The following is a 27771-nucleotide window of genomic DNA, read 5'->3' on the forward strand; positions in this document are numbered from 1 at the left end:
ATAAAATACGGTATTTGCCTTTGTCATAGCATCAATCCCCAAACCATATTGTTTCAGTTGATATCAAAATCCTGCAAAGAAGAGCCAATTTTGATTTTGCCACATTTGCCCTCTTGAATTTTCTACCTTATACCTTGCAGTCTGTGCCCCATTTTGATTTTTATCCTGCCTAGTTTACTCTACTGTAAACCTAGCTTGATTTCTTGGTGCCTCATGACAAGCTCCAGGGTTGCTCTGTCAGTGGAGTGCAGGAGCAATGGATAATGACGTGGTGGTTCACTACCTCATCTGTGAGAGATCAGAGACAGAATTTTGTCATTTGTAATAATAAAATGACTAAGTGTTCAAAATTACATCCCTCTTACAGGCACCCAAAAGGCTTTTAAAAGGCACGTATATTCTTCGCTCCTCAGTGTCTGATCTTGATGGTTTTGGTGAGTCTCCAAAAAATCCTGCATAATGTGCACATTCCCTTCCAGTCTGGAAGGAATTTGGAATAAAAATTAAGATCTTGAGACATACTTCATATTCAACAGTTGTTATCCAGTGGCTGTTTTGCTCTTTATCAAACACTGGAGCTGCACTAACTGGGAGAATTGGGTTCTTACAGCAACCTCACTCCCTAAATAATTTCCCCTTCCTTTCCCAAACGTTCACATTTCTGGCATAGGGGAGCAGTGCATGCTATGTGGGCTTGTTCCCAAGCAGATATCCAAAGCTCTTCCTGCCTCCTGTAGAGCTGGTAGGCCAGAAAGCATCTCTTAAGTGCAGATGTAGCAAAAGTATAGGAGTTTTGCCCCACTTCTTCCAGCAGTGAAGCCAAGAGCTTCTGGCCACGTCCTGAGAGGTGAAAAGTGCCTGTGACCTCTTTTGACTTCAGATGGGGACTGTGGATGTTTACCACCAATGGAGATCAGTCCCAAGGCACTAGGCAGGATAGGACATAACAAAGCTATTGTGACCTGGGCATACTCTGTACAACTGAATTATTAAGCTAGAAAATTAAGAGGCATTGGCATCTTCCTCCTCTGCAAAAAAATTGCTTTCTGGAAAAAGCAATTAAACCAAAAAGAGGATGCAAGATCCCAGATAAATGTTTTCCCTGCCCGAATGAAGCCATTCTCTCTGCTTCACAAATCCAGGAGATGGCAAGATCGAGGTGCATTGATTCAAATGTGCTAATGTTGAAACATTTCCATTTCAGACGGGTGAAGTGCACCTGCACACTCAGGCATGGCTTCATTTCTGTGTGAGAGATGGGAGCCCACAGGCCTGCTTGGGCTCCAGGGGGCTTGCTGAAGGAGTTTCATCTGTAAACACCAGTCTGGTGATGGGAGCCAAGCATTCCTCCAGCCTAGACTGAGCCAAATCTGGATTGAATGCATGTTCGCATCACACTAGACTTCTAGCTGCCTTAAAAATGCAGTCTTGAAAAAACCATTAAAAAAGGGAAGGCTGATGCTTTGGCAATTCTTTATCTGTTATGCAGTCCAAAAGCCTTGAAATGTTATCAGTGGCTTGATTAATGGCAATTCACTATTGCATGGCTGGTAGTCACCAAGAAAGCATTTCTTAATGGTAAAAACAGTGACATTGATCAGGCAACACTTTTCACAATTCCTCCAGATCAGTTAAATCCACAACCACTTTCAAAAACAGAGTGTCATCTCTGATGTAGGTGTTCTTTGTATTCTCCAGGACTGTGTGTGGTACAAAGCGTGGACATCCAGAAGCAATATTCATTTCTCCATCTGGCCTTTTGAAACTGCTGCTATTGGGATCGGCTCTAAAGACTTCCACGATGTGATTTTTTTTCCCACTTTGGTCCAAAAGCATAAGTGTAACTTTTTGCTTGAAGGGCCACAGTAGCAGTGAGTCAAATTCCCCTCTCATCACCACGAAGTAGAAAGAGATGTGCGTTCCCTTTCCTGAGCCATCCCCGTTCAGGTAGGCTCTTGCACATAACCTGTACCCGCAGCGGCTGGTGTAAAAGGGCTGGCTGAATATGGAGAGGACGCGGCCTTCCACTGCTTCTTTTTTCTTCATCTTATAGTCCGTGATTTTCCAGATTAATTTCCCATTGTAGCACGTGCCTTCCAAAAGCTTAAATCGTTCTTCATTCTTATTGAGTTGTGCTTTGTGAATATTGATCTGGAGATCATGTTTGTTGAACTGGCCTTCCAAAACAACTTGGAGGGGAAGGGATGAGGGAAGAAGAAAAGAGAGAGAAACATTTGGTAAAATAAAACTGTCAAAGCACTAGATACAAACAGCAACCAGACTCAAGGTGACAATACTGAACTACTCAAGCTTTAGTATAGGCTGTTAACTAGTGTTACTACACCTGTTAACATTTTCTTACTGTAATTGCAGTTGCAGTTGAATAAGGAAAATTGGTAACTACAAACCAGATTTCATGCCTTACTATGGACAGTACCACTGCCTCCATCAGAGTGCACTAGCCTGACCAAGGCCAGCTTTCTAGCCCTGCATCACCACAATAATTCAGGAGACATTGTAAAGTAGGGGAAAGGATGGAGCACACACCACCGCAGCTTGGTCTTAGAAAGCAAGAAGAAAGCCCTTTCTGATGAAGAGCTGCAATTGACTGACTGTAGCACCAGAGTCTCTACTTAGCCAGCAGTAACTCAGCAAAAACCTCACACTCATGCAGAAAAGAACTGAAAATCCCAACACACCCAAGCGCTGATCGTATGTCTCCATCAGGGCAATCTTCTGTTTTACGTTTTCAATTGTATCAAACAGGGGTCGCAAGTCTAATTTGCTTTGTTGCTGGTTTGCCATCTGTATCAATTGCTTCACTTGCGATTCCAGGCGTGCAGACTTATCCAGGTGGCTGGCCAGAGCCTTAACAGTTCATGCCATTGGAAAAGGGTGGAAGCAGAGACAAGAGACATTCACAAAATCAGCCATTTCTTTTGAAAGAAGATAAGGAAGCCTTTAGCATGTCAACTATATGGTGCATTCAAAAGTACTTTTCTGGCTTAGAAATGTATCCAAATGCTCCTTCACAATTAGTTTGGCATTTAGTGACTGAGAAGCCACCTCTTACTCAGTCACACTGCATCACTTCATTCAACTGATTATTCAAATTTACACCTGTATGTTTGCCATGGGGATCTAGCCATACAGTGCTTTTTGTCCAGATCAGATATCCAAACTTCTTTATTCATTAAAATGAAAAGATAGTATTGTACTGTAAAAAAACAAGAAAGGCTTGTGAAGTGTCTGGGAGATTTGTTATTGCCCTGCTATTAATGACAACTCTTATTGGATAAAAATGTTTCAGGATGCAAGAAAACAATTGGCCAAAAAGGATAAAATTAATGTCTCACCTGTGTGCTTACCATCAAGTTGCTACTTTTACCAAACAGTTGTGTAAACTGCCTGAATTCTTTCTCACACTTTTTAATGGCCTCTGCTAGCTGCTGGATTTTAATCTCTTTACATTCCAGGCTCTTATACAGCTCAGATATCTACATATGGAAGAAAACAGAGTAAAAACTCTATGGTATGATGAAATAAAGAACAAACGAATTAAAACATATGTGACTGAGTTTACAATGCAAAGCCTCTAACTTAGTTAGATATAGCACTACTTAATTGACAACATGTAGATAAACACAGCAAATACTGAATATCATAAAGTAGTCATATTTTTAATAGATATGCATGGCAACAAGTGCAAAGAGATTCATATCTCTCATCCCCATTATGATGATCCATTCCACTCTGTAGGGAGATAACGCATGCTTACAACTACACATCGCATGCATGTTTCATTATGTATGTATTTACTTTTTTCCCCCTCCCTGAATGAGGGTGTAACCTGTAAAAGAGATGAGTCAGTGAGTAGTGCTAACTCCAACCCCAGGTTGTAGCATTTGGGGGCACTTATTTTTTGATGGGTGGTTACAAACCAGAGGACATTTCATGAGCACCCCAAGCACTTAGCAGCTTATGCTAAATGAAATAAAGGCACCTTAGCATAAGGCCTCACAGCTTTTGCACCAGAATTAAAGCTAACTTTGCAGAAGAAGCAGCTGCTGTAACTGACACACTGTCTTCAAGGTTTCTCTTTTCAACAACAGAGAGTTGTTCTACCTTATACTCCTCTCATTTCTCACGGGAAGCTTTCCTCAGTAGTCCTTGACTTGTTACTTTGTAGTCTATCAATTTGTAGACTGAAATGCTCACATAGCTATTTCTCATGAGAAAATATAATAGTGTATTGTAACCAATGATTACTTGTTGCTAATGGAGAATTGTCAAATCAGCTTGCAAAACAATGGCTTGCTTCAGCAAGTAAGGTATAAAATGTGTTGTGAACTTCGATTAAATGGCTTCACTTGGATCATATTGATCACTGCATGTTGTCCCATATTTTCTTGCGTCAATTTTTAGCATAAACAAGCAGAAGAGTATGCGAACCACCAGTTTGGATGCATTCACCTTAGCAGAATTGGGCATACACAGTGTCACCTGCTGGGAGCCACAAAAGTGATCATGACTGGAAAGGTGCTTGCAACTGGCTCTGCACTGCTCCCTGCTGCCTCTACAGAGGGTGTCTCTTGGGCATCTAATGACTCCTTTTCAGAGCAACATGACTGGCTACCAAAACTTTAAAATGCTCTGTCTCCAAACTTCATAGCCACTGTAAGCAGAGACCAAAAGCAAATGAGGTGCATGATGGCAAGGAGCCTCCCACCATGCCTGGTGGAGAATATATGTGCCTGAGCACACAGAGTCTTCCATCTAATTGACTGACTTCACTAGAAGAGCTTATTCTGACTTCCAAGGTGTGCAAAGGCAAGAAAAACAGTCTCTAAAAATGCAGCTGAGTTAAATCAGGCAGCAAATGCAGAATCTCATATCATCCTCCAAGTGCTCCAGTCAGCCAAGCCCCGCTGAAGAGTACTCATTAAATACAATTTACCTGTTCTTCTAGCTGGGAGTTCTTGTCTAAAATCTGCAGCATGTGTTCCCTCAGGGCACTGTTTTCATGTTCAGCAAGCTTCCCTCTTTTCACCTTAGTAAGGCAGAGGGGAAAGTGAAAGAATAAGATAATAAGATATGCATATTTTTGAAGCTGTTAGTAAAAAAAATTATTGATGCAAGCACTTAAAATTCTTTTCTGTGCTCTGAAAGTGAATGAATGGCAGTCCTGGTTCCCTAGTACAACATCTTAGCCAATACTGGAAACGGCTGTGAAAGAACAGTGATTGGTTATTTTGATTAATTACTCCAATAGGTTTGGGAGACAAATTCCAGTCCTAGTACAAACAAGATCTATAAAACAGTACCTTTACAAGACAGCCATACTGCTTATACGGGCAGTCCACTTCTGCTTCAGGACACACAGCCTGGTGCTTTTCGATCTGCATGTATTAAAAAAGAATCTTGTAATGAAATAAATATAAAGTAACTTGCCACGCTGATAAAATCTGAATGCCTGCATAGAAGGTACATAAAGGGCGGATAAAGGCCAATGTCATGACACCACCAATCACGTAAACAGGAAAATGAACATTCAGACTCAACAGACAAGCCTGATATTTTTCCATTCTACACGATGTCAATGGTTTGCAGTGACCAAATACCTCACTTGTAAGATGGGACATACATCCCTTTTAGGACCACAGGAAGAAAATACTTCGATCAATGAGGTTTTATTGGCATGGGTCAATGTGGTCAGCGATGTAACTTTCAATTTTCATAATCGTGTGTGATCTGATGAACCAAAGTATATGAAAAACATAGTAGTACCTCCTTTTTCAGAATTATTTGTGAACAGTTTTGAAGACAAGGCACAGGATAGTCGGGACAGTCATTTTCCTCATGATTCTGGGAAAGAAACAAAAGAAAGACAATAGTTTTCACTTTTGTAGAGTAGTATACATAGATGAAGCTATTAATTCTGGCATGCAAAAAGTAATCCCAAACATACACATGCAAGCCCCATATCACATTGTTGTTCATAACAGAGCAACAGTAACTGGTATTATTTAAAGCACATTTATTATATTTCTCCTTCAGCTACTCAGCCAAATATTTTTTTTCAGGAGTTGTTAAGCCCCATTGCAACGTTGGAAACTTTTCACTCAACAACATTAAGAAGAAACACATGCTATGGATTTCCAAGGAATGCTCTATAATCTTACCTTTATGTTAATTAACAACACATATTTACAACAGTACTGACACATTTCTTCTCGAAATTTACAGTGCTGGCTCAAATGCTCTTTCAAGTCTTTCCGAAGAATTTGATCACAACATCCATCATTAGTGCATTGTACATTTTCAAACGAACACTGCTGAAGATGCTCCTGCAACAGCAAATTAAACCCTAAAGTATTTCATTGCACAGTTGCCCAGCAGGCTAACAGAAACATTCAGCAGTTTGGTAACAAACAAAACTCCACATATGCTTTCCTCCATAAACTTTTTACTTTTCCAACCTCAAAACTGAAGTGAACATAGACATTTAGTGAGCCCCTTGTATATCTTTCACTTTTCCTTCAAGTGATACACCAAAAAAGGGCAAAATGGCCAGTGTGTCCCGGCAAGTTTTCTTGAATCAACCATCATGTTTTGCCTACGCATACAGAAAGCATGTGTAGATACTATGGATATACATAAAGCAAACAGTTCTTATGGAACAAATAACCTAAGGCAAAGCTGGAACAAGCTTACAGCCATAACACTCTAAGCTTAACATTTGTTACTTACAGTGTATAGCTCAGTCATAATCTTTGTACTTAAACTGCATTGCTACAATAACTCTGAAGAAGATAATCACCGGAATTTAGCTTATACTAAGTACACAGAGTGTGCATGAAACTCAAAGGCTTCAAAATTTGATCAAGCAAACTAACCTGATATCGTCCCAGAATTATTTTTGAATTGCAGTCAGGAATGTTTTTGCAGAACACATGCAAATTGAGAACTTCTCTTTTACAGCAGTTGTCTTTGAATACCTGTAAAGAAAGCAAACCAGCCTTCTTATGCAGTCACATAAGATGTTATAAAGAATATAAAAAAGCAAAGCATCACGTAAATCTTTTGAGCACAAAAGTGTAGACTGCCCTCCAACCGGAGTATGGTTTTTGATAATTCACAGTGAAAATGTATACTAGAAATATAAATTAAAACATACATGAATTTTCTAATGAGCACAGGGGTTTTCCCCTTTATAGTTATTCCACAGATGCTGATCCATCCCACAGACAGCAGGATTAATAGCTCAGGAGCTACAAAACTGCTGCCAGAGCCTGTCTGTACCTAGAAGAAGGCAGCTGGAGCAAATGGGCCCCAAAGGCCAGACCAGCTCTGTGCATGCAGCTCCGATACTGCAGTGTGCAGCATGCCTTTGGGATGGAGGCAATGCTGAGACATCCCTTCTACAGACTCTGAGAAACAGCACTGTTCCCAGTTGTGTATGCAGAAGCAAATTAAGACCCCAGAGCAAACTTTCAGCCTTATTTAGACATCTTCCTATAATGAGCACTAAAAAGCTGTTCACTATTGCACTACTGAGATCAAACTAAGTAGAAGACGGCGAAAACCAAAAATCATGTGGAAAGTCTAATTACAATTTCCTATTGGGAGCAGGAGGAAGAGAGGAAGGAGATATTCGATTTCACTGGAAGATTTGTTCTGACAGGAATGTAAGACACTTTCAAGCTTTGTCATAAAAATAAGGACAAACGAATCCATTACCAAAAAGTGAGTAGCTTGCAAAATAAGAATGCACGAACTTGTCTTTTTGTTTAAAATAATTCAATGAAAACAAAGACAACCAAATAAACAAGTTCCCTCAGCAAGATGGTGCATTTAAAAGGCAAGTCAATCTACTATAAGCGACATCTGATGGCTAGGGAATATTTAAAACTTTGTGAAACTCTTCAACATTTCACTGGAAATACAGAGGTCTAAAATGAAATAAGCTCAGAACACAGGATATAAAATAAGCTTTAGCTATATATCCATACTTCCTTTCTGGGAGAGCACCACTGAATATGCTGTTTCCCTCAGCATCATTTCAGAGACAAAAAGTGCTCTACCCCTTAGGACTAACTCACTAAGAGCCAACTTATTCTCAGCTGTCTTGCCTTTTCCAAGTAGACGTTGACTGCTGAAGCAAAACTACAGCCACTTACCTCATGCATTTTTATTGTTTCTTTGTCGACAGGACAGGTGGGTACAGCATTCAACTCTCTAGATTGAAAGAAGAGCCATATTAAACCAAAGAAAATTTAATTTGGTGAAACTGGGCTATGCTAGGATCTGACTCTGGTAGAAGTACTAGATACCATAAAAACCAACAAAGTGCTTTGAAAAAACTTTCATCTGGCAACTACACAGGCAAATTCTGCCCATAGCTCTAAGAAGGTATTAAGCTGTGACAGCGAATATGTAACAGAAAGCAGAGTTTGTCCTGTGTGTGTTAATAAGATGGGGTTTGATTAAGGGGACTTTGTCACTCTCTGGCCATCTGCTGCTCACAAATGTCACATCTGAAAAAATCCCATCGCGTGCATTAAACCCAGCTTTTGCCTAGCACAAGCAGTGCACTCCTTGCTGTGCCAGTAAAGGAAGATCTAATGGCTCCTCTTTTAAAAGGCTTCCAGAAGTTCTATGATAAAGGGCAATAAAACATTTATTGAGGCAGTGCAAAAGGGAGGCAACCCAGAGAGAGAAAGCAGCAAATATGAAGCATCTAAAATTCATAAAAGGTGAATGGCAACATCCATCCGCATAATGAGGCTCCTGTGCAGCCTTCCCAGGCCAAATCCTGCCCTTGGGTGCACCAGACAGGTGTACTCAGGTACTTCCAGACAGGTCCGCAGGGTAAACTCATTTTTACCTGCAGATAAATCCCAAGCAGATGGATGCCAGCAGCCTTGTGATCTGACTGTGGTATTGGATAACAGCAACAACAGTTTTATAACTCCAGTAAAATCATAAAATTCTACAGAAGCAAGTGAAAACACCTTAATCTAACCAGCAGTACCTGTTCTGTGAGATATCAATGCAACAAATTCATCCAACCAACACAACGCTAGACAGACTGACCAAAACAGTACCTCATGCAGTAGTTCTTACGCTTATATCAACAACTTCTTTATGCTGACTTCCCTGCAGTTACCAAACTATTCCTCCTGCCAGCACCAGGGAAGGTCTTTAAAGACAACTCTGAAACACTGAGCTCACAGTCCTTGAGTTCAACAGAGTCTCTCCATTGACTCCTTCAGCATTTTAACAGATCGGTAGCATTATTATGGCACTCGCTGCTGATTTGTAGAAGGCATCGACTTCGGTTTAGAAAGGGGATGACTGAGAGCTGGCAAATGCAGAAGGAATTTGCACTGACCTCAAAGAAAGAATGCACTGCTGGCAAAACCGGTGCCCACATCCCGTCTGGTGGGGATTGCGAAGGACAAGGTGGCAGTAGGTGCACTTGTACCTGTCTTCTAAGGTTTCAACAAACTTGTAGTCAGCATCAGGTTCGAAGTCCAGAGAGATGGCGCTGGCAGAGTTCTGGCGCATGAAGATGCCTGAGAGACCTGCAGGTTCATCACAGGCCATGGGAGCTCCACTGGGAACCAGACACAGGGAGAACCTCTTCAAATATTTCCCGAGAGTCACGCTGCCTCAGCTACCCCTTGCAGCAGGTTACTGCTCGTGGGAGGACTTTCATTTGCAGCAGGATGCGATGGATTTTGGAGGGAAATGCAGTGCCCACTGTGGAAGAACAACAAAATGCTCAAAAATGATGGTTAAATGACAAGCATCAAACCACACTTCTTTGGAAAGAGTTTCACAATCTTTAATTATTCCCCAGAAAAAAAAGATTTTTATGGTTTTTAATTTTCTCACAGCAGCTCTTACTCTCAAAAAAATTACAAGAGTCACAGACATGGTTGGAAAAAGACCTAATGTCCACCAGGAAAGTCTACATGTAACGTAGAGCCCACTCACATGACTTTATGAGTTCACTCCAGTGATTCAAGTAGGAAATAGCTTTGTGGTACACAGCAATGGACATAAAAAAAAAAAAAAGGGCAGCAAAGGGATTTTACCTTCAGTTTAGGTGTTACAGGAGTCAAAGCCTCTTAACTTGACATCTTTCTTTTCCCAGTTGATCACTTATACATAGCAGTAAACTCATCCTATTTTTGCATTTTTATTTAATTATGTTCAAGTTCTTGGTTATATTAGTGCTGCCTGAGAGAAGTGGTGAAAAAATTAAAAAAAAAAAAGAAAATCAGTGAGATTGCAATCACAAGCGTGACAAGTTTTCTCTCAACCTATCAAAGCGCAAACACAGCACAGAATGTAACGTGAATTTTTTGATAGGAAAAAAGAGCAACATTTATTTCCAGCCCTGACAGTCATAAGCCTTGAGGTTTATCTCAGGTCTCTCAGTCTTGCAATACTTTTTGGCAAATAGCCCAAGGCCCAGAGCTGCTCTGGTTTTCATTTCTTGCGGCTTTGCATTCAGAAGACATCTTTTCCTTACAGGATGTGTACAAAAGCACTATGCACCTCAGTTCTCAGTTTGTTTCATGGGGGAAGTGCTTGATTTTATAGCTGTGCTGTGAGACAGTTTCTCTTCTGTGTGGATTACCCACCCTGTCAGTCACTCGAGTCACTCTTACTGGCCTCAGCACCTTTCTGAGAGCTCTGACTCAGCTCCTCTAAGGTCACCAAGGGTATCTGCTGCTTTCGTGTGGAAGCAGGGCCAACAATTCACCTTTAATAACCTTACAGCTGGCATTAAACAGTATGCCAAGTATTGATATACTGCCCTACCTCCCAGCTGTCGTGGATTCCTGGTCTGTGAAAGCAGTGATTAATAAGTACTGTGCTACGCAGAGCTCAAGCACTGCCAAAGATCTCCTGGCCTTCAGAAAGCAACATACATTTTCCTTGCTACTTTAAAATCCCATCCTGGGCAAAGAAATCCTGCCAACAGATAAAGGACTGGATTTAAAATCAAGCCAAAGCACTTAACCAGTGAAAGTGCATTTCACAACAAACATTTGTGTGCTTCTGTAACTCAGCACCCTTGCTCATGGTTGTACCTGGTATTTACCTGCCCAGCTTGCAAAAGCCCCCCCGCCCTCCATCCAGGCTCAATGTCAGACTCACTCCAGCACAGCTGATCATCTAACACCAGTAACCCACAGAAATACAAGCTGTAATCATGTTTCATGCATAAAGACTTACTCTTCCAACTGGAGTTTGCACATCATCCTGCGCAGTCCCTCCAAATGAACAGCCTTGTGCTTCAAAACAGAGATGGCTGTCCATGCTTCTCCTTTCATTTTTAAACAGCTGAGCTTTTCTCCACTCAAAAGGGGGTTCCTGGTTCCCTCGCACTTAATAAGGAGCAGTTCTATTTTCCTCACACAAACCAGAGATGCCTAAGTGCAGCCTTAAGGATTTCCAGCCTCATGCCTGAGCTGCCTCAGCAGCAGATGCCAGTAGTGTGCCTGCTGCTTCAAAAGCAGATGGGAATCTGCCACCATTAACTGCCACAGCACAGAAGATCTACAGGATGAATTTCCTAAGAACTTATTCTGTCATTGGTCAGTGAGAAGCCCAAAATACATTTCCTTCCTCTTTTACTAGTGCTCTCTCCCATTTACATAGTACCTGATTTCCTGAGTCTTTTTACATGTCAGTACTTATATTACCTGATGGTATGCTTTAGAATCATAGAATCACCAGGTTGGAAAGGACCCTCTGGATCATTGAGTCCAACCATTCTCATCAATCACTAAACCATGCCCCTCAGCACCTCATCCACCCATCCCTTAAACACCGCCAGGGAAGGCAAATCAACCACCTCCCTGGGCAGCCTGTTCCAGTGCCCAATGACCCCTTCCTTGAAATGTTTTTTCCTAATGTCCAGCCTGAACCTCCCCTGGCGGAGCTTGAGGCCATTCCCCCTCATCCTGTCCCCTGTCACTTGGGAGAAGACGCCAGCACCCTCCTCTCCACAACCTCCTTTCAGGTAGTTGTAGAGAGCAATGAGGTCTCCCCTCAGCCTCCTCTTCTCAAGGCTAAACAACCCCAGCTCTCTCAGCCGCTCCTCATAAGGCCTGTTCTCCAGACCCTTCACCAGCTTCGTTGCTCTTCTCTGGACTCGCTCCAGAGCCTCAACATCCTTCTTGTGATGAGGGGCCCAGAACTGAACACAGGATTCGAGGAGCAGTCTCACCAGTGCCGAGTACAGAGGGAGAATAACCTCCCTTGGACCTGCTGGTCACACCATTTCTGATCCAAGCCAAGATGCCATTGGCCTTCTTGGCCACCTGGGCACACTGCTGGCTCATATTCAGTCGCTGTCAACCAACACCCCCAGGTCTTTCTCCTCCAGGCAGCTTTCCAGCCAGACTTCTAGTCTGTAGCACTGCACAGGGTTGTGGTGCCCCAAGTGCAGGACCCGGCATTTGGCCTTGTTAAACCTCACGCCATTGGTCTCAGCTCAGCGGTCCAGCCTGTTCAGATAGCCTCAACCCAGATCCTATTCCTAAAAGAGAAGACTCTTGGCATCTCCATGAAAACGCCTCTGCCTCCTCAGCCTCACTCAGGAGTGGGTTGTACAGTTCAGGGCACCTCAGGGCACAGCAAAGAGAAGTGCAGGTGACAGACAAACCCACCTGCTCAGAGGGCAGAGCAGAAATCTTTAGGTTCCCACAAGACTCGGGATGTTTGCTACCACTGCCAGCCCTGCGATGGGGTTTGCTGTGGGGTTTGCAGCTCTTGTACTGGAGAAACCAGCTGTCGCAGGAGAAGGCCTATGGATGGCAATGCTTCGCCCAAGCTGGAGATACGCCTGCGTGAACCAGCTGAGAAGACAGGCAGAAGGCATCTGAGAAACAGCAGTTCTGTGCCAGACATACCGCCGGCCAGCGCTTGGAGGAAGCGATCCAAACCATTGCAGGCGGTGCGTCATTCCCATCCCAGTGCCCACTGGTGACTCAGGGCACTTTGCAGAACCTCGACTTCCACTTCTGGCTTCCAGCACCCACTCCTCTCCAAACTGAAACCAAAGGGAAACTGCCAGGGGAAAAAGTGCGCTTTTTTTTGTGTCAGGGAGAGAACGCCAACGGTTAACTGAACCAATTTCCTGCTTATGCTAATGCTTGGCTCTAGAAGAAGAGGTGTGCTTTCACTTCTGCCTGTCCACAGCTAAGAGCAGTGGGAAGGCATCCTTTCCTTGCATACACTGTGATTTTTCAGCACGCGTGTGAACTGTAATGATCTTTTAAAATATCAGAGGGCAGTGGACTCGTGCTACATAGTGATGCTCTTGTAAACAACACACAAAGCAATGGGATTTTCACTGCAACACTACTGCAACAGCACATAGACAACACCCCCCCGACTCTATAGACACTGAAAATCTGCATGTCATAAAAGAAAAGGATTTTCATATGTTGAAATAAATAGAATCATTCTGACTGCACGAAAAAAAAAATAGTTTGAATCATTAGATGATAGGCCTGAGCCCTATAAACAGCTATCAAAGAGTAGGATCTCAAAGGCAGCACAGTACAAAGAACTCCCAGCTGTATCATCCTGCTGTTTCAGCATCCCAGCCCCGCCTACACCAACAGCAGCACATGCAAAATGCTTCTCGAACAACTCTTTCTACGTGTTGTATACAGATGCTTTAACCTCACTAGAAATAATCCAAGGGGGATAATTTTCATTTAAAAAAATAAACTTTTTTAAACATGGGCTATCCTGTTTTAAGTACAACTACACCAAACTGAGCCCAAATGTCTTCTATTAAAATGCTCTACACATCTATCTTGCTGTTTACAAACTGAGTAAGAGGTGAGCAGAACATGATAGTAAGGAGAGAAAACATCATGGCCTTACTATAATACAGCCATTACACAAACATTTCTAAAGTTATGTTCAGAAAGTTCTTCTCCAGCAGTGCCGCTAGCTACTAAACCAGTTAGAATGGAGAGAAGCAGTGTCCAACACCAATATCACATTGAACACCTGTGGACAGGGTAACTTTTTTTTGGCCATAAAAACATACAAAACCAACCCTGTAATGTAGTTGTTCCTTTTTAAACTAGTATGTTTTTCCTGTTTTCTTTTGCAAAGCTAAGCCCCCCACCCCCCCAGCGACCACTGCAATGGCCACTACAGCAGGCTGCACTGCCACAACCTCCAGGATGGCAGACCCGAGCCACAGGCACTGAACGGCATCACATCTTTTAGACTGACAAATATGTGAATCGTTATCACAGATTTGGTTGTCACACAGGGTCAAGAAGATGGGATCCTTCGTTCTACTGCCCAACAAACAGGGGCTGAGAGCACGGCTTCTGCCAGGTTTACCACGTGAGGGGAGGATAATACTTGTCTCCCCTCCAGAACTGGGGGATTGATCAGTAAAAAGCACTGTGATTGCTTCCTTACACATCATGCTTCCATGAAATACATATAACAGGGCATGCAAAAAATATACCTAATTCCTCTAATCCTAGTTCTACTTCAGCTCCATTCCTTTGCACTAAGGGACTTGGTAAGGATAAGTCTTAAAAGATGTCCTACCTCTCCCTCTGAAAATTATCTACCTTTTATGGCATGTCAGAACTGGAAGCCTTCCTTAGTCACCGTGGGAAAAGTTTCATCAAATTCAATGTACTTCAGAGGTCTAAGATCACTTCATTGGGAGCTGACAGGCAGAAATATGATGGAGATAAACATATCTTGCATTAAAATGAACCTCTCCAAGCTGCCTTACAAACCAGGTAGATTAGCTGCCTCTAGTATCTTTAATTAAAATAGCGACATTATATAATGCAGCACTAAAATAAGGTCTTTCATAAAAGCACAAGAAATGCATGCCCTAACTTTAAATATACAAGTGGAATGGGTAACAAAATCTGCTAAAGAATGACTTTAAATACCTACACACTTTAAAAAACCATTTAAGATATAATAGATTATATGGAGTCATGTGAAAACAGCAGATGATGGCACCTGACATCACTGTGGTATCATCCTAGTCCCTTCTAACCCAGAAAGGGTTAAAATATTTAGACTGCAGACAATGAAACACATGGAGGGACCTGGGGGTGTTGGTTGACAGCAACTGAACATGAGCCAGCAGTGTGCCCAGGTGGCCAAGAAGGCCAATGGCATCTTGGCTTGTATCAGAAACGGTGTGGCCAGCAGGTCCAGGGAGGTTATTCTCCCTCTGTACTCGGCACTGGTGAGACCGCTCCTCGAATCCTGTGTTCAGTTCTGGGCCCCTCACCACAAGAAGGATGTTGAGGCTCTGGAGCGAGTCCAGAGAAGAGCAACGAAGCTGGTGAGGGGGCTGGAGAACAGGCCTTATGAGGAATGGCTGAGGGAGCTGGGGTTGTTTAGCCTGGAGAAGAGGAGGCTGAGGGGAGACCTCATTGCTCTCTACAACTACCTGAAAGGAGGTTGTGGAGAGGAGGGAGCTGGCCTCTTCTCCCAAGTGACAGGGGACAGAACAAGAGGGAATGGCCTCAAGCTCCTCCAGGGGAGATTTAGGCTGGACATTAGGAAAAGATTTTTCACAGAAAGGGTCATTGAGCACTGGAACAGGCTGCCCAGGGAGGTGGTTGATTCACCTTCCCTGGAGGTGTTTAAGGCATGGGTGGACGAGGTGCTAAGGGGCATGGTTTAATGTTTGATAGGAATGGTTGGACTCGATGATCCAGTGGGTCTCCTCCAACCTGGTTATTCTATGATTCTATGATTCCGCATTTACAGAGTTCCCATGGGGGAGAAGGACCTCAGCTGCATCATTTGTAGGCCCCCAGCTCAGTGGTTGCAGGGGAAAAGATCCCCTATTGCACCAACACAGACCCACCACTGGCACCCAGGGCTTGCTCCTACTTCACCTGGCAGCAACTCATCCTCAGGAGCTGTTCTGCTGTTGTCCCAATTACTTAAAAAACACAGTGCAGCAATCAGCTTGTACCCAGGAAAGAATATTTCTAACAGCAGTATTTTCCTATTAGATTTGTACCTGAGACCTCACAGGGAAGGCTGCTGTAGAGGCCAGCAGAACAAATTTGTTTTTATTTTCTATGTAGACAATATTATCCAATTCAGATTCCGGTATCACCTTATTCTCAAAGCACAGTTAAAACCTTACTAAGCAAGCATTGATTTGCTAAGCTCCGTAGGCAAATAGTCACTAAACAGAGTAAAATGTTAAGGTTTCCTTTGCATACAGTTAGTCAAGCATTACAATAAATCCTCATAAGACTAGAGTTCATCTTTTTTTAAGGCATAGTTTATAATAGACATATATACAAAAAATACACTCTTGCAACTAACAAAGTGTGTAGTAGCTTTGATTTTATAGACAACTTACTTATTTGCTACATCTGCTATTTGCCCTGGATCTCTTAATCATTCATTCATCGATTTTGTATTCAGGAAATCTCTCTGCATCTAATCAACAACATTATAACAGTAATACAGATTCTTTTTTTTCTTAAAATAATCTCATTCACAGCTGGAAAAAAAAATTGTTCCCATCACTTCTGTACCAATACCTGGATGTATTACCACCTACCTGAGCACCAACAGGAATTTCAGTAAGGCAGCAGCAACACTCACCCCTGGAACAGCCCAGCACCACTTTGCCGATTTAAGAGGTGAACCCAGTTCCTGAGATGTTTTGGGGTCTGCAGCCTTTCCCCAACACACCCTTTCCCTCACACCCTCTCCGTGCCACAGCTCACGCATGAAGAGCCCTTCAGAAATGAGAGATAATTCTGGCAACTTTAGTCTCCTGGCAGGATTAACAAGACGCGTTTTGGTAAAGCCACACCTGAAAACTGTAGCTGGTCCTCAATGAGGAGAAAATGAGAGAGAGAGAGAGAGAGAGAGCGCCAGCGTAAGCTTTGTGGTTAAAACTACAGTACGAGCATTTTAAAACAGCAAGGGGGTGGAAATCCCCCAGCGTAGCTTTGAAAAGATGATGTCTAAAAATGTTTCAAAAAGCAAGCCCTTAAGTATTTTCCCTTACTGTGTTGATATATGGACTGCAGATTTTACCAGCTGGAGCAACAAAAGTTTACCAAGAACTTTTCTCCTAGTTTTTGTCTAAAATGCAGAGAAGTTTTCACCTTTCACAAGAAATGGTGACTGAAAAAGTCCATGGGCAGCAGGAAACATAGGGATGTAAGGAAAACCCAGGTCCAACCCTGTGAATCCCTGCACGGTAGCCCTGCCAAGCCCGGGTGGAGCTGCTTGTCGCAGGAAGCAAAGGGTTGGCTTGCAGAGGAAACGGCACCAGCTTGGTCACAGAGCAACTACATCAGCTCACGCTACAGGCTGACAGGCATTTCACACTTAAACCAGAACTGGCCAACTGAGATAAAACCCATTTTAAGAAAATAAATGTTTATTTTGGGGGTTGGAATAATTTAAGCGGCCATAAACACTAATGATTTTATAGCCTGAACTTAATTGTGTGCAGTGGATTCCTAGCAGTCTTCATCTCCACCGGCTCTGTCACCTTCCTTCCCCAGCTTAAAACGTGCTGCCCTCATGGCAGTGCCACAGGCTCCATCTCTAATCCCATTCTTTCCTTATTCTCCATCACCCCTTCCCCTGGCTTTCTAGCCTCTCCCTCCCTCCCCTTTCCTAAAATAACATATCTTATCTTCTATAAAAGCAATAATTTTCAAATCACCTGTTATTTAAAGTACTAGTTTTCCAAAGAAAGCTATTCTGTCTTGTAGCAAATGCAACACATACCCTCTTTAGCCTTTTCCTTTTAACTGAGCTTGCTCCCAGATCATTTCTAACCTATTTAAATTTCCATTTCCCCTCCCAGGAGGCATGTCAACCTATTGCATGTTTTCCTAAATCTTCCTTCAAGCTCTGGAATAAACAAGTCATTGCTGAAGTCTTTGGCAAAAGGAAAGACATCAATTTGAAGGCATGCTGCTTCTTTATGGGATCAATTAAATTGATGCGAGTTGTATACCTAAACACAGCCTAAGTTCACTTCTACCGTCAAGCTTTTTAAACCAGAAGATATCCTTTTGTCCTTGCCACGAACTCATGTCCTCGGGATACATCCTAGTCAAACTGCTGACTCTACACAACCTTTGCACAGGCTGACATCAGAACAACAAAACAGCTCAATATGCAAACATTCCTTGAGCCTGGCCGCTCTGGAGGAAGGATGGATCCAATCGGTTTCATCGGGAGGAGGCAATGCTGCAGACAGCGTAATGCTCTGTGAGCACAGCTCCAGGAAGCACCATCTGCTTCTGGGAAGCTTTGGGGAAAACCCCAAATGGAGAAGTTGAGTAGGAGCAGGATCTTAATTTTAAACAATTTCACTCTGCAGATGAGTAGAGAGCAATATGCTGATGTTATTGTTCGTGGGCAGCCCTTGGTCTCCTCCAGCACCAACTTTCAGCAGTGCTGAAAGCTGGACCAAGTTTCAAGCAGGCTCAATGGGATAAAGGTGAGTGAAAAGGCAGACAGCAACAGCATTTAAGAAACAGAATGAAAGAAAAGAAAGAGAGACACAAGCATAACAAGAAAGAAACAAGTTATTGAAAAGAGGTAACAATCAGGGATGGAGAGCAAGATAACTAAGGCAGTTTATTTGTTTTAATTTCTGTGTGTCGGAGCCAAAAAGTCCTCACTTTTCCTAACAAATAATAGGCCTTTACACATGTTGCAGAACTAGGTCTTTCAGGCTTTTAAGTTCATATCTCCTTCTGAGCCCCAAGGGGACACGCTATCCAGGACTCCAGTTGCTTTGACCATTCAGTCAGTTTGGCCATGAATGCCACTTATGCCACTCAAGGTATAAAAGATTCGGTTTTAGTTTCCATGATCCTGACTCTTTGACTTAGTCTTAAGGAAGAATTTAATCAGCATGTATACAGAAACCTATGAATCAACTCAATAGTTATTCATCCAAATTATTATTAGCCTAGAGAAGAGAAGGCCCCAGGGAGACCTTATAGCAACCTTCCAGTACTTAAAGGGATCCACAGGAAAGATGGGGAGGGGCTCTTTCTCAGGGACTACAGGGATAGGATGAGGAGTAATGGGTTTAAGCTGAAAGAGGGGAAATTTATATTAGAGATTAGGGTGACATTTTTTACTGTGAAGGTGGTGAGGCACTGGCAGAGGTTGCCCAGGGAAGTCATGGAAGCCCCATCACTGGAAGTGTTCAGGGCCAGGCTGGATGGGTCTTTGAGTCACCTGATGCAGTGGAAGGTGTCCCTGCCCATGGCAGGGGTGTTAGAACTGGATGATCTTTAACATTCCTTACAACCCATACCATTCCATGTTTCTAGACTAGGACAAACTCAAATTTCACTAAGTCTGGCCACTATCTTCCTCTGACGTGTTTCCTTGTTCCAGAGGTAAAGGATTCTCCCCGCTGCAGCCTCTTGAATTCATGAGTTCAGTGGATTTTGCTCTAACACACACATGCATTTGACAACATACAGACACATTTTTTTTAGCCACAGCTCTCACCAAAACGGTTAACTGCTAATGTCAAAACTCAAATGCTATCGGGGACCTCATTAGCCTGCTGTTGGAAAAAAAATGATAGCAAAGATTGTGACCATTTTCTTTTCCTAAAAAAAAACCCCAACAAACAGGGGAAAGGATGTGTTCTTAAGAAGTCCTTCCCATGAAATCAAACAGGACAGGCTGGAGATTCACAGAGGTATGAATTGGGAATGGTGGCTTCACATGGCCACCTTCTCTGAATGCGATCTGCAGTTGAAAGCTGTGCTGTGGCACAGCAAGACCTGCCAACCGCCACAAGCCTGGATTAGTTCCAGGAGCAAGACACAAGAACCTGCCATGAGGGGTGAAAGGCAGAACTGACCCTTTTGGTATCAGGTGAGTTGTCATGTAAGAAGGATGCTAAACATGCCATGGGCAGCGTTCAACCCTGCTCTCGCTCATGGCACCAGTTCTGACTTTATTGCTCCCAGCAGTGAGCAATGTCACTCATTTAGTGACCTGAAGACGCATCTCCAGCATCATCAAGATCCACATTTGTAATTCCTCAGTAAAAAACTGCCATGACACAAGGTTTAATGTTGATGACAGTAAGACAGACAAATAGGCAAGTTTTTTTTCTTTATAGATAGTGACCAGTAGCCTTCCATTATATCTTTCACTGAATATGTGATCTGGCAACTGTACCTGCTCTCTCTAAGGCAATATTAAGAAATTGTACCCTTGACATTTGTTTCTTTCATGGTTAGTAATGGCCACATTCCAGTTTCAAGTGCACAGATCATAGAATCATAGAATCACCAGGTTAGAAAAGACCGACAGGACCATCGAGTCCAACCATTCTTATCAATCACTAAACCATGCCCCTCAGCATCTTGTCCACCCGTCCCTTAAACACCTCCAGGGAAGGTGAATCAACCACCTCCCTGGGCAGCCTGTTCCAATGCCCAATGACCCTTTCTGTGGAAAATTTTTTCCTGATGTCCAGCCTGAACCTCCCCTGGTGGAGCCTGAGGCCATTCCCTCTTGTCCTGTCCCCTGTCACTTGGGAGAAGAGGCCAGCTCCCTCCTCTCCACAACCTCCTTTCAGGTAGTTGTGAAGAGCAATGAGGTCTCCCCTCAGCCTCCTCTTCTCAAGGCTAAACAACCCCAGCTCTCTCAGCCACTCCTCATAAGGCCTGTTCTCCATCCTCTTCACCAGCTTCAGTGCTCTTCTCTAGACACGCTCCAGAGCCTCAACATCCTTCTTGTGGCGAGGCACCCAGAACTGAACACATTATTCGAGGAGCGGTCTCACCAGTGCCTAGTACAGAGGGAGAATAACCTCCCTGGACCTGCTGGTCATGCTGTTTCTGATCCAAGCCAAGATGCCATTGGCCTTCTTGGCCACCTGGGCACACTGCTGGCTCATGTTCAGTCGCTGTCAACCAACACCCCCAGGTCCCTCTCCCCCAGGCAGCTTTCTAGACAGACTTCTCCTAGTCTGTAGCACTGCACAGGGTTGTTGTGCCCCAAGTGCAGGACCCGGCATTTGGTCTTGTTAAACCTCATGCCATTGGTCTCAGCCCAGCGGTCCAGCCTGTTCAGATCCCTAAAGTGATATAGTGAATGAGACTAAAAACCATATGGCTCAGCACAGGTCTGATCATTGCATGTCTCTCAGTGACTGCTACAGAAAAAACTGCTCTGCAGATTGTTCCTCTCATGGAGGTTTGGTTAGTCACTATGTGGATTTGTGTAATAATAATAATAAAAAAAACCTTTTACATTTCAATATTATCTTTTGCAAAACAAGCACACAGCAACACATTTACCCTTAGAGAACCTCTGTATGCAAAAGTCAGCATATTACATACAAAAACTTGCTTTATCAGCCCGCCCTCCAGAGACAAACAAGCTTAACTATAGAGCTCTCCGGGCAGTCCCGTATTAAAACCACTGTGGTTTAGGGTGCAGACGGTTTCTCACACACTCTGTTTGTAGCTAGATAAAGCTGGGGGAGACTATGGAAATTTTTGCAACATTTTTATTAACGATATCCATGACTCAAGCTTTCTCACCTTCCCAAGCCCAGCCACACACCAGGGTAAAGTGGTTTGCTTCTTCCCTGAGCTGAGGAAAGAAGGTGGAACAACTGTACGTTGCAGCCCAGACTGGTACAGATAAGGGACTGATGACTAACAGCGTGAATATTAATTCTTCACACACATTCACCAAGAAGCTTGGACAGAAAAGGACCAGGAAGCAAAAGAAAGATATTCTGAAATTCTTGCCACAACTCGGGGCCCGACCCAAGAGTGCACTGTCCGTAAGGTGTCCCAGCCAGATGGCCAGGGTCCTGCAGCAACACCCTCAGGTTGTCTTGCTGCTACGGGCAGGCTGCTGACCGCTGCTGAGGATGGGATATCTGTGTGATCATAGAATCATAGCATGGTTTGCGTTGGAAGGGTCCTTAAAGATCATCCAGTTCCAACCCCCCTGCCGTGGGCAGGGACACCTCCCACTAGATCAGGCTACCCAAGGCCCCATCCAACCTGGCCTTGAACATCTCCAGGGATGGGGCAGCCACAACTTCCCTGGGCAACCTGTGCCAGTGCCTCAGCACTCTCATGGGGAAGAAATTCCTCCTTATGTCTAGTCTAAATCTGTCCCTCTCCAGTTTATATCCACTGTCCCTAGTCCTATCACTACAAACAAGCCTCTGTAAACAGCCCCTCCCAAGCTTTCTCGTAGCCCCTTCTGGTACTGGAAGGTCGCTATAAGGTCTCCTCAGAGCCTTACCTTCTCAAGGCTGAACAACTCCAACTCTCTCAGCCTGAGATGAAAGAACTACCTGTATCACTGCAGCCACCAACTGTCTCAAGAAGATCAGGAGCCTAAGAAATGTTACAACTCATACAGACTCCCTGGAGGGCTAGAGAGAGGAATGCCTCTCCATAGTCAGCTATTTCTTGATGATAAATAACGTCTATTTACTCGATGATCCGGTGGGTCTCTTCCAACCTGGTTATTCTATGATTCTACGATTCTATGAAAGGGTCAAACAAAAAAAATAAAGAAGACAGAAGGCTGAAAGTTAGGTTAAAGATGGGACACAAATAAAGCACATGAGATCAAGGACACTGCAAGCCTGTAGCTACCCACAGAAGAGATTTGGTGAAGTGACTCAAACAATACATGGCACAGAACAAAGAGCTCCTGACCTGGACCACAGCTCTGTGCTTTGATGGCTACGCAAAAACAACTGTGCTCCTGTCTTAGTGAGACTGATTAGGGATCCTAAAGGGTGAAATAAAGAACTGTCTAGTTCCTGCTTTTTGCACTCACTCGAAATTTGTTAAAGTCTCCAGTATCTTTTCCCCTCCTGGATGTCATTCCTTATCCTCTCTAAACTCTGCAATTACTCCTTCTGTGCCTTCCATGCTTTCTATGAGTGCCACAAGCTTTTCTTTCTTCCTTCCCAACATTACTCTGAATCATGTCTTTCATCAGCTTACACCTCCTCACCCAAAGTTTCCTGCCAACTACTCAGAGATACGGCCTCTTGCCGCAGACCCTTTTCCTGCATAGGCTGAACTCTCAGCCCCTCCCATGGTCTCTGGGCTGTGGATGACTACCAGCCTGGAGCTAGCCCACTGCCCCCCAGCTTTCCCCAACAAGTCATCTTCTGCAGAGCCCCTCAGCATCCAAACTTGACACAGCCAGCCCATATTCCACTTAGGTTCATAACCTTCATCTCTCTCTCAGGCCTCAAGAGTTAGATCTTCACAGCGTCTCACCAATTTCTCCTGTTTTATCTCTTTATATTATACAGTATTGTCCACATACATAAATAAAACGCTTGTCCATCATTGTCACCCTCTGGTTTTCCAAAAGCTCATTTCTCTTTAAATGCAATCTCTTCCATATTTATATACCCAAGGTGCTCCCTCATGGATCATTTTTGTAAGCCACAGGTATAGCCACATCACCTCTCTGTACGCCCCTCTACTTCCCCACTGCACCAAAACCTCGACTTTCAAAGCCTGTTCTAGTCTGTCATCACTTGAACCCACATAGAATCATAGAATAATTTGGGTTGGAAAGGACCTTAAAGATCACCTGGTTCCACCCTCCCTGCCACAGGCAGAGAAACCTCCCACCAGACCAGGCTGCCCAAGGCCCCATCCAACCTGGCCTTGAACACCTTCAGGGATGGGGCAGCCACAGCTTCCCCGGGCAACCTCTGCCAGTGCCTTATCACCCTCATTGTGAAGAAATCCTTCCTTATGTCTAGTCTAAATATGCCCCTCTCCAGTTTGTACCGATTGCCTTTAGCCCTATCACTACAAGCCTTTGTAAAAAGTCCCCCAGCTTTCCTGTAGGTCCCCTTCAGGTATTAGAAGGTTGCTTCACCATTGACAGTTTAAAAGGGCTGTTTTACTCAGTGAACAAATGACGATACCAGACCTCACTGTCTCCTTGTTATGTATTTGAGCGAGTGCGTATTGGGAGGGCAGGTTTTTCTGAGGGGTATTATCAGGCCGTTCTGCTTCAAACCTCTCCCATAAAATCTCCTTTGCCAGGCATGTGGGAACAATTGGTTTTACAGAACCACAGAATCACTAGGTTGGAAAACACCCTCTGGATCATCGGGTCCAACCATTCCTATCAATCACTAAACCATGCCCCTCAGCACCTCATCCACACATCTTTTAAACACCTGCAGGGAAGGTGACTCAACCACCCCCCTGGGCAGCCTGTTCCAGTGCCCAATGACCCTTTCCATTAAATATTTTTTCCTGATGTCCATCCTGAACCTCCCCTGGTGGAGCTTGAGCTTCTGACTATCACAGTGGTCTGGAGGGTTGCACCGTCTCCTATTGCCCTTGCAGGCCGGTGCGTCCCTCCCACTTGAATTACAAATCCCCTTCCACACAAGGGCTGTAGTTTTCCCCTCTGCTGGTGGTGCTCCTGGCACACTGGGGCCGTCGCCCTCAGCAAACACTTCTCCACGTGACAGAAATCAAAAAAGTTAATCCAGGCTATAACAGCAAAGGGAGTTGCTCTAGGTGGTTTCAGGCCAAGTGTAACACATGATCACCATGGCTCACGCTAAGATTAAAAGCAACAATGCAATGCATCCCTCAGACAAAATAAGAATCATAGAATCATAGAATCACTAGGTTGGAAAAGACCCACCGGATCATCAAGTCCAACCATTCCTATCAATCACTAAACCATGTCTCTCAGCATCTCATCAACCCGGGCCTTAAACACCTCCAGGGATGGTGACTCAACCACCTCCCTGGGCAGCCTGTTCCAGTGCCCAATGACCCCTTCCTTGAAATGTTTTTTCCTGATGTCAAGCCTGAACCTCCCCTGGCAGAGCTTGAGGCCATTCCCTCTTGTCCTGTCCCCTGTCACTTGGGAGAAGAGGACAGCACCCGCCTCTCCACAACCTCCTTTCAGGTAGTTGTAGAGAGCAATGAGGTCTCCCCTCAGCCTCCTCTTCTCCAGGCTAAACAACATCAGCTCCCTCAGCTGCTCCTCATAAGGCCTGTTCTCCATCCTCTTCACCAGCTTCGTTGCTCTTCTCTGGACTCTCTCCAGAGCCTCAACATCCTTCTTGTGGTGAGAGGCCCAGAACTGAACACAGGATTCAAGGAGCGGTCTCACCAGTGCTCAGTACAGAGGGCGAATAACCTCCCTGGACCTGCTGGTCACGACGTTTCTGATCCAAGCCAAGATGCCATTGGCCTTCTTGGCCACCTGGACACACTGCTGGCTCATGTTCAGTCAGTTGTCAACCAACACCCCCAGGTCCCTCTCCTCCAGGCAGCTTTCTAGCCAGACTTCTCCTAGTCTGTAGCACTGCATAGGGTTGTTGTGCCCCAAGTGCAGGACCCGGCATTTGGCTTTGTTAAACCTCATCCCATTGGACTCAGCCCAGCGGTCCAGCCTGTTCAGATCCCATAAGATGAAGTGCAACACAAGCCCGGCTGGCGGGAGCATCCCGCAGCACCTCAGCTTTACCTTCATCCTTAAACCCGCGTGCTCGGGCTGGGATCACCGGGGCCAGTTTAATAACCCGACGCTGCTGCTGCTGCCGGGCTGGAGACGTGCCTGACCTGAATCCACCCGGCTATTTTCAGCCCGTGCTGCTCTCCTTTCTGCATTCCCATATTTACCAAAAGGAAGTTATGAGGAAAGTTGTTCTTGGCTGGCACCGGGAAGGCACGGTCGACTAACAATAGGGAGAGCGATTCAAGAAGCGCAGCAACACGAGCCCTCCATTTTTATCTTTATATTTTTTTTTCCTTCTAAATCTTAAGAGCGTCGAAAGTCTTTGGCCAAAGCCTGCCGGCTCGGCGCGCTCCCGGAGCCTCTTAAATCAGGGAATATCGAGGGCTGCCCCTCACCCCGCCGACAGGGATTCCCTCCCCGACGCAATCGGCACCAGCGGGGATCCTTCTCCCGCTTCCCCGCGGTTCAAAGGCTCGGAGCCGCCGCCGAGGGCGTTCGGCAGAGCAGCCCCCGCTTCTTTGTTTCCTCCTCAGCCTTCCCCGCCCCCGCAGCATCCCGGGGGAGGCGGCCCCGGAGCATCTCTCGGGGAGGGAGAAGGTGGGAGGGCTCCGACCGCGCCGGGCTGGGGCTGGGGGAAGCTCTGCATCCCGAATGGAGCCTCCCGGCGCCGCGGGGCTCTCCCGCATCCCGAATGGAGCCTCCCGGCGCGGCGGGAGAGGGGCTTTCCCACGCCGGCGCGCAGCTCCCCGGGGCACCAAGTTCAGGTTTCCCTCTCGGGACTCGCCGGGGCGGCGGGGGCAGCGCGGAAGCCTCTCCCGGTCGCTGTCGCTCCCCCCTCCCGGGGCCTCCCGCCCGCCGCCAGCGGGAGCACCGCGCCCCCGCGCATCCTCAGCCCCGCATCCCCGCGCATCCCCGCGCCCCCAGCCCGCTCCCCCCGCGCCCCCGCACCTGCGCTGGCCCCGGGGCGGCGGGGGAAGCGGCGAGGAGGCGCCGGTGCCTCGGGGCGGGAGGCGCGGCCGGTTCCACGGCAACCCCCGAGCGGGGAGACCCCGCCCGCAGCGGCCGGGGGCGGCTCCGCGGGGCCGGCGGGGAGCGGGCTGCGGCCCCGGCAGCCGCCCCGGCGCCCCGGGGATGGGCAAGGCCGGGGGGGAGCCGCGCACGGGCTGCCGAGCGCCTTTTCCAGGAAGGGGGAGGCCGTGGCGAGGTGTCGGTGAGGAGGAGCGGGTTCTATCCGCTCCTCGGGGCGATACAGCCTCTCGCGTGTCTGCCTGCCTGGAATAGAATCGTGGAATCATAGAAGCACAGAATCATGGAACGGTTCGGGTTGGAAAGGACCCCAAAGCCCATCCCGTTCCAACCCCCCTGCCACCAGTCCAGGCTGCTCAAGTCCCATCCAACCTATCTGTGCAACCAGATGATCTTTAAGGTCCCTTCCAATCCGAACTATTCAATGATTCTATCCTTGAACGCTTCCAGGCATCCACGACTTCCTTGGGCAACCCGTGCCAGTGCCTCACCAGGCTCATCAAGAATAATTTCTTCCTGAAGTCTAAACTAAACCATCTCCTCTCCCATTTAAAGCCATTCCCCCTCACCCTGTCACTACATGTCCTTGTAAAAAGTCCCTCCCCAGCTTTCCTGCAGTCCCTTCAGGTACTGGAAGGCAACTGTAAGGTCTCCCTGGAGCCTTCTCTTCTCCCATACATTTATTCTTCTTTATTATTTACATCTGCAGTGCCAAAATAGCAAAACAAACCCCACGCAAAACATGCCAAGAACATAGACATTAGCAATGACCACATGCCAGTATTATTTGCTGTTTACCCAGGACACACCAAAGGTTTTTTTACACACGCAGACGACAGAGTCATCTTCAGGACAGCAGCACTGATGCAATTATTTCTCCGCCTGCTCCCCATCTCCTGCTGCTGTGCTTTGTCTTGTCTTTCACATTAAACTACTTCTAGGAAAACCCGTCTCTAAGGAAAATACCAAGCCAGCACACGCACAAAAGCACTAAGGCTGAACAACTGGGCTATGTTATCGGATTGTCTTCAGATGAACTCTAAAAATAATAGTAATAAAATGGTTTCAGAAAGATTCTCGCTTTGCTAAAACGACTCGGGTTTACCACTCCCAAGGGTGTTAGTCCACACTGCACTGATTCTGAGAGTTCAGCAAAGGTGGAAGGGCCGTTACTACAACAGA

The 27771-nt window shown here is 45.4% G+C and overlaps 1 protein-coding gene across 4 annotated transcripts; it reads right to left on the reverse strand.

Annotated features, from left to right (window-relative positions):
• Positions 1-68: 68 nt before the first annotated feature.
• On the reverse strand, positions 69-27771 carry TRAF5 (TNF receptor associated factor 5). 4 transcript variants are annotated; one of them, XM_069852839.1, is made up of 12 exons: positions 27695-27771; positions 10104-10248; positions 9395-9619; positions 8181-8238; positions 6897-6998; positions 6183-6347; positions 5788-5865; positions 5325-5399; positions 4958-5050; positions 3357-3497; positions 2700-2868; positions 69-2189 (listed from the first exon to the last, which is right to left on the reverse strand). In XM_069852839.1, the coding sequence occupies exons 3-12, from the start codon at positions 9607-9609 to the stop codon at positions 1612-1614; spliced, it is 1674 nt and encodes a 557-aa protein (XP_069708940.1). In that variant the 5' UTR covers positions 9610-9619; positions 10104-10248; positions 27695-27771; the 3' UTR covers positions 69-1611. The 4 variants fall into 4 exon arrangements, with proteins under 4 accessions (XP_069708940.1, XP_069708942.1, XP_069708939.1 ...); XM_069852841.1 differs by lacking the exon at positions 27695-27771 and adding an exon at positions 16877-16900; XM_069852838.1 differs by lacking the exon at positions 27695-27771 and adding an exon at positions 16663-16737.

The sequence above is a fragment of the Phaenicophaeus curvirostris genome, chromosome 2 (genome assembly GCF_032191515.1).
Source record: "Phaenicophaeus curvirostris isolate KB17595 chromosome 2, BPBGC_Pcur_1.0, whole genome shotgun sequence".
Taxonomy (NCBI): domain Eukaryota; kingdom Metazoa; phylum Chordata; class Aves; order Cuculiformes; family Cuculidae; genus Phaenicophaeus; species Phaenicophaeus curvirostris.

Coding starts and splice junctions, on each gene's coding strand:
- TRAF5 (XM_069852839.1), bottom strand. CDS start 9,609: ATGGCCTGTGATGAACCTGCAGGTCTCTCAGGCATCTTCATGCGCCAG. Junction 5,866..6,182: donor TGTTGTTAATTAACATAAAG/GTAAGATTATAG, acceptor TTTCTTTCCCAG/AATCATGAGGAAAATGACTG. Junction 2,869..3,356: donor ACTTGATGGTAAGCACACAG/GTGAGACATTAA, acceptor TGAACTGTTAAG/GCTCTGGCCAGCCACCTGGA.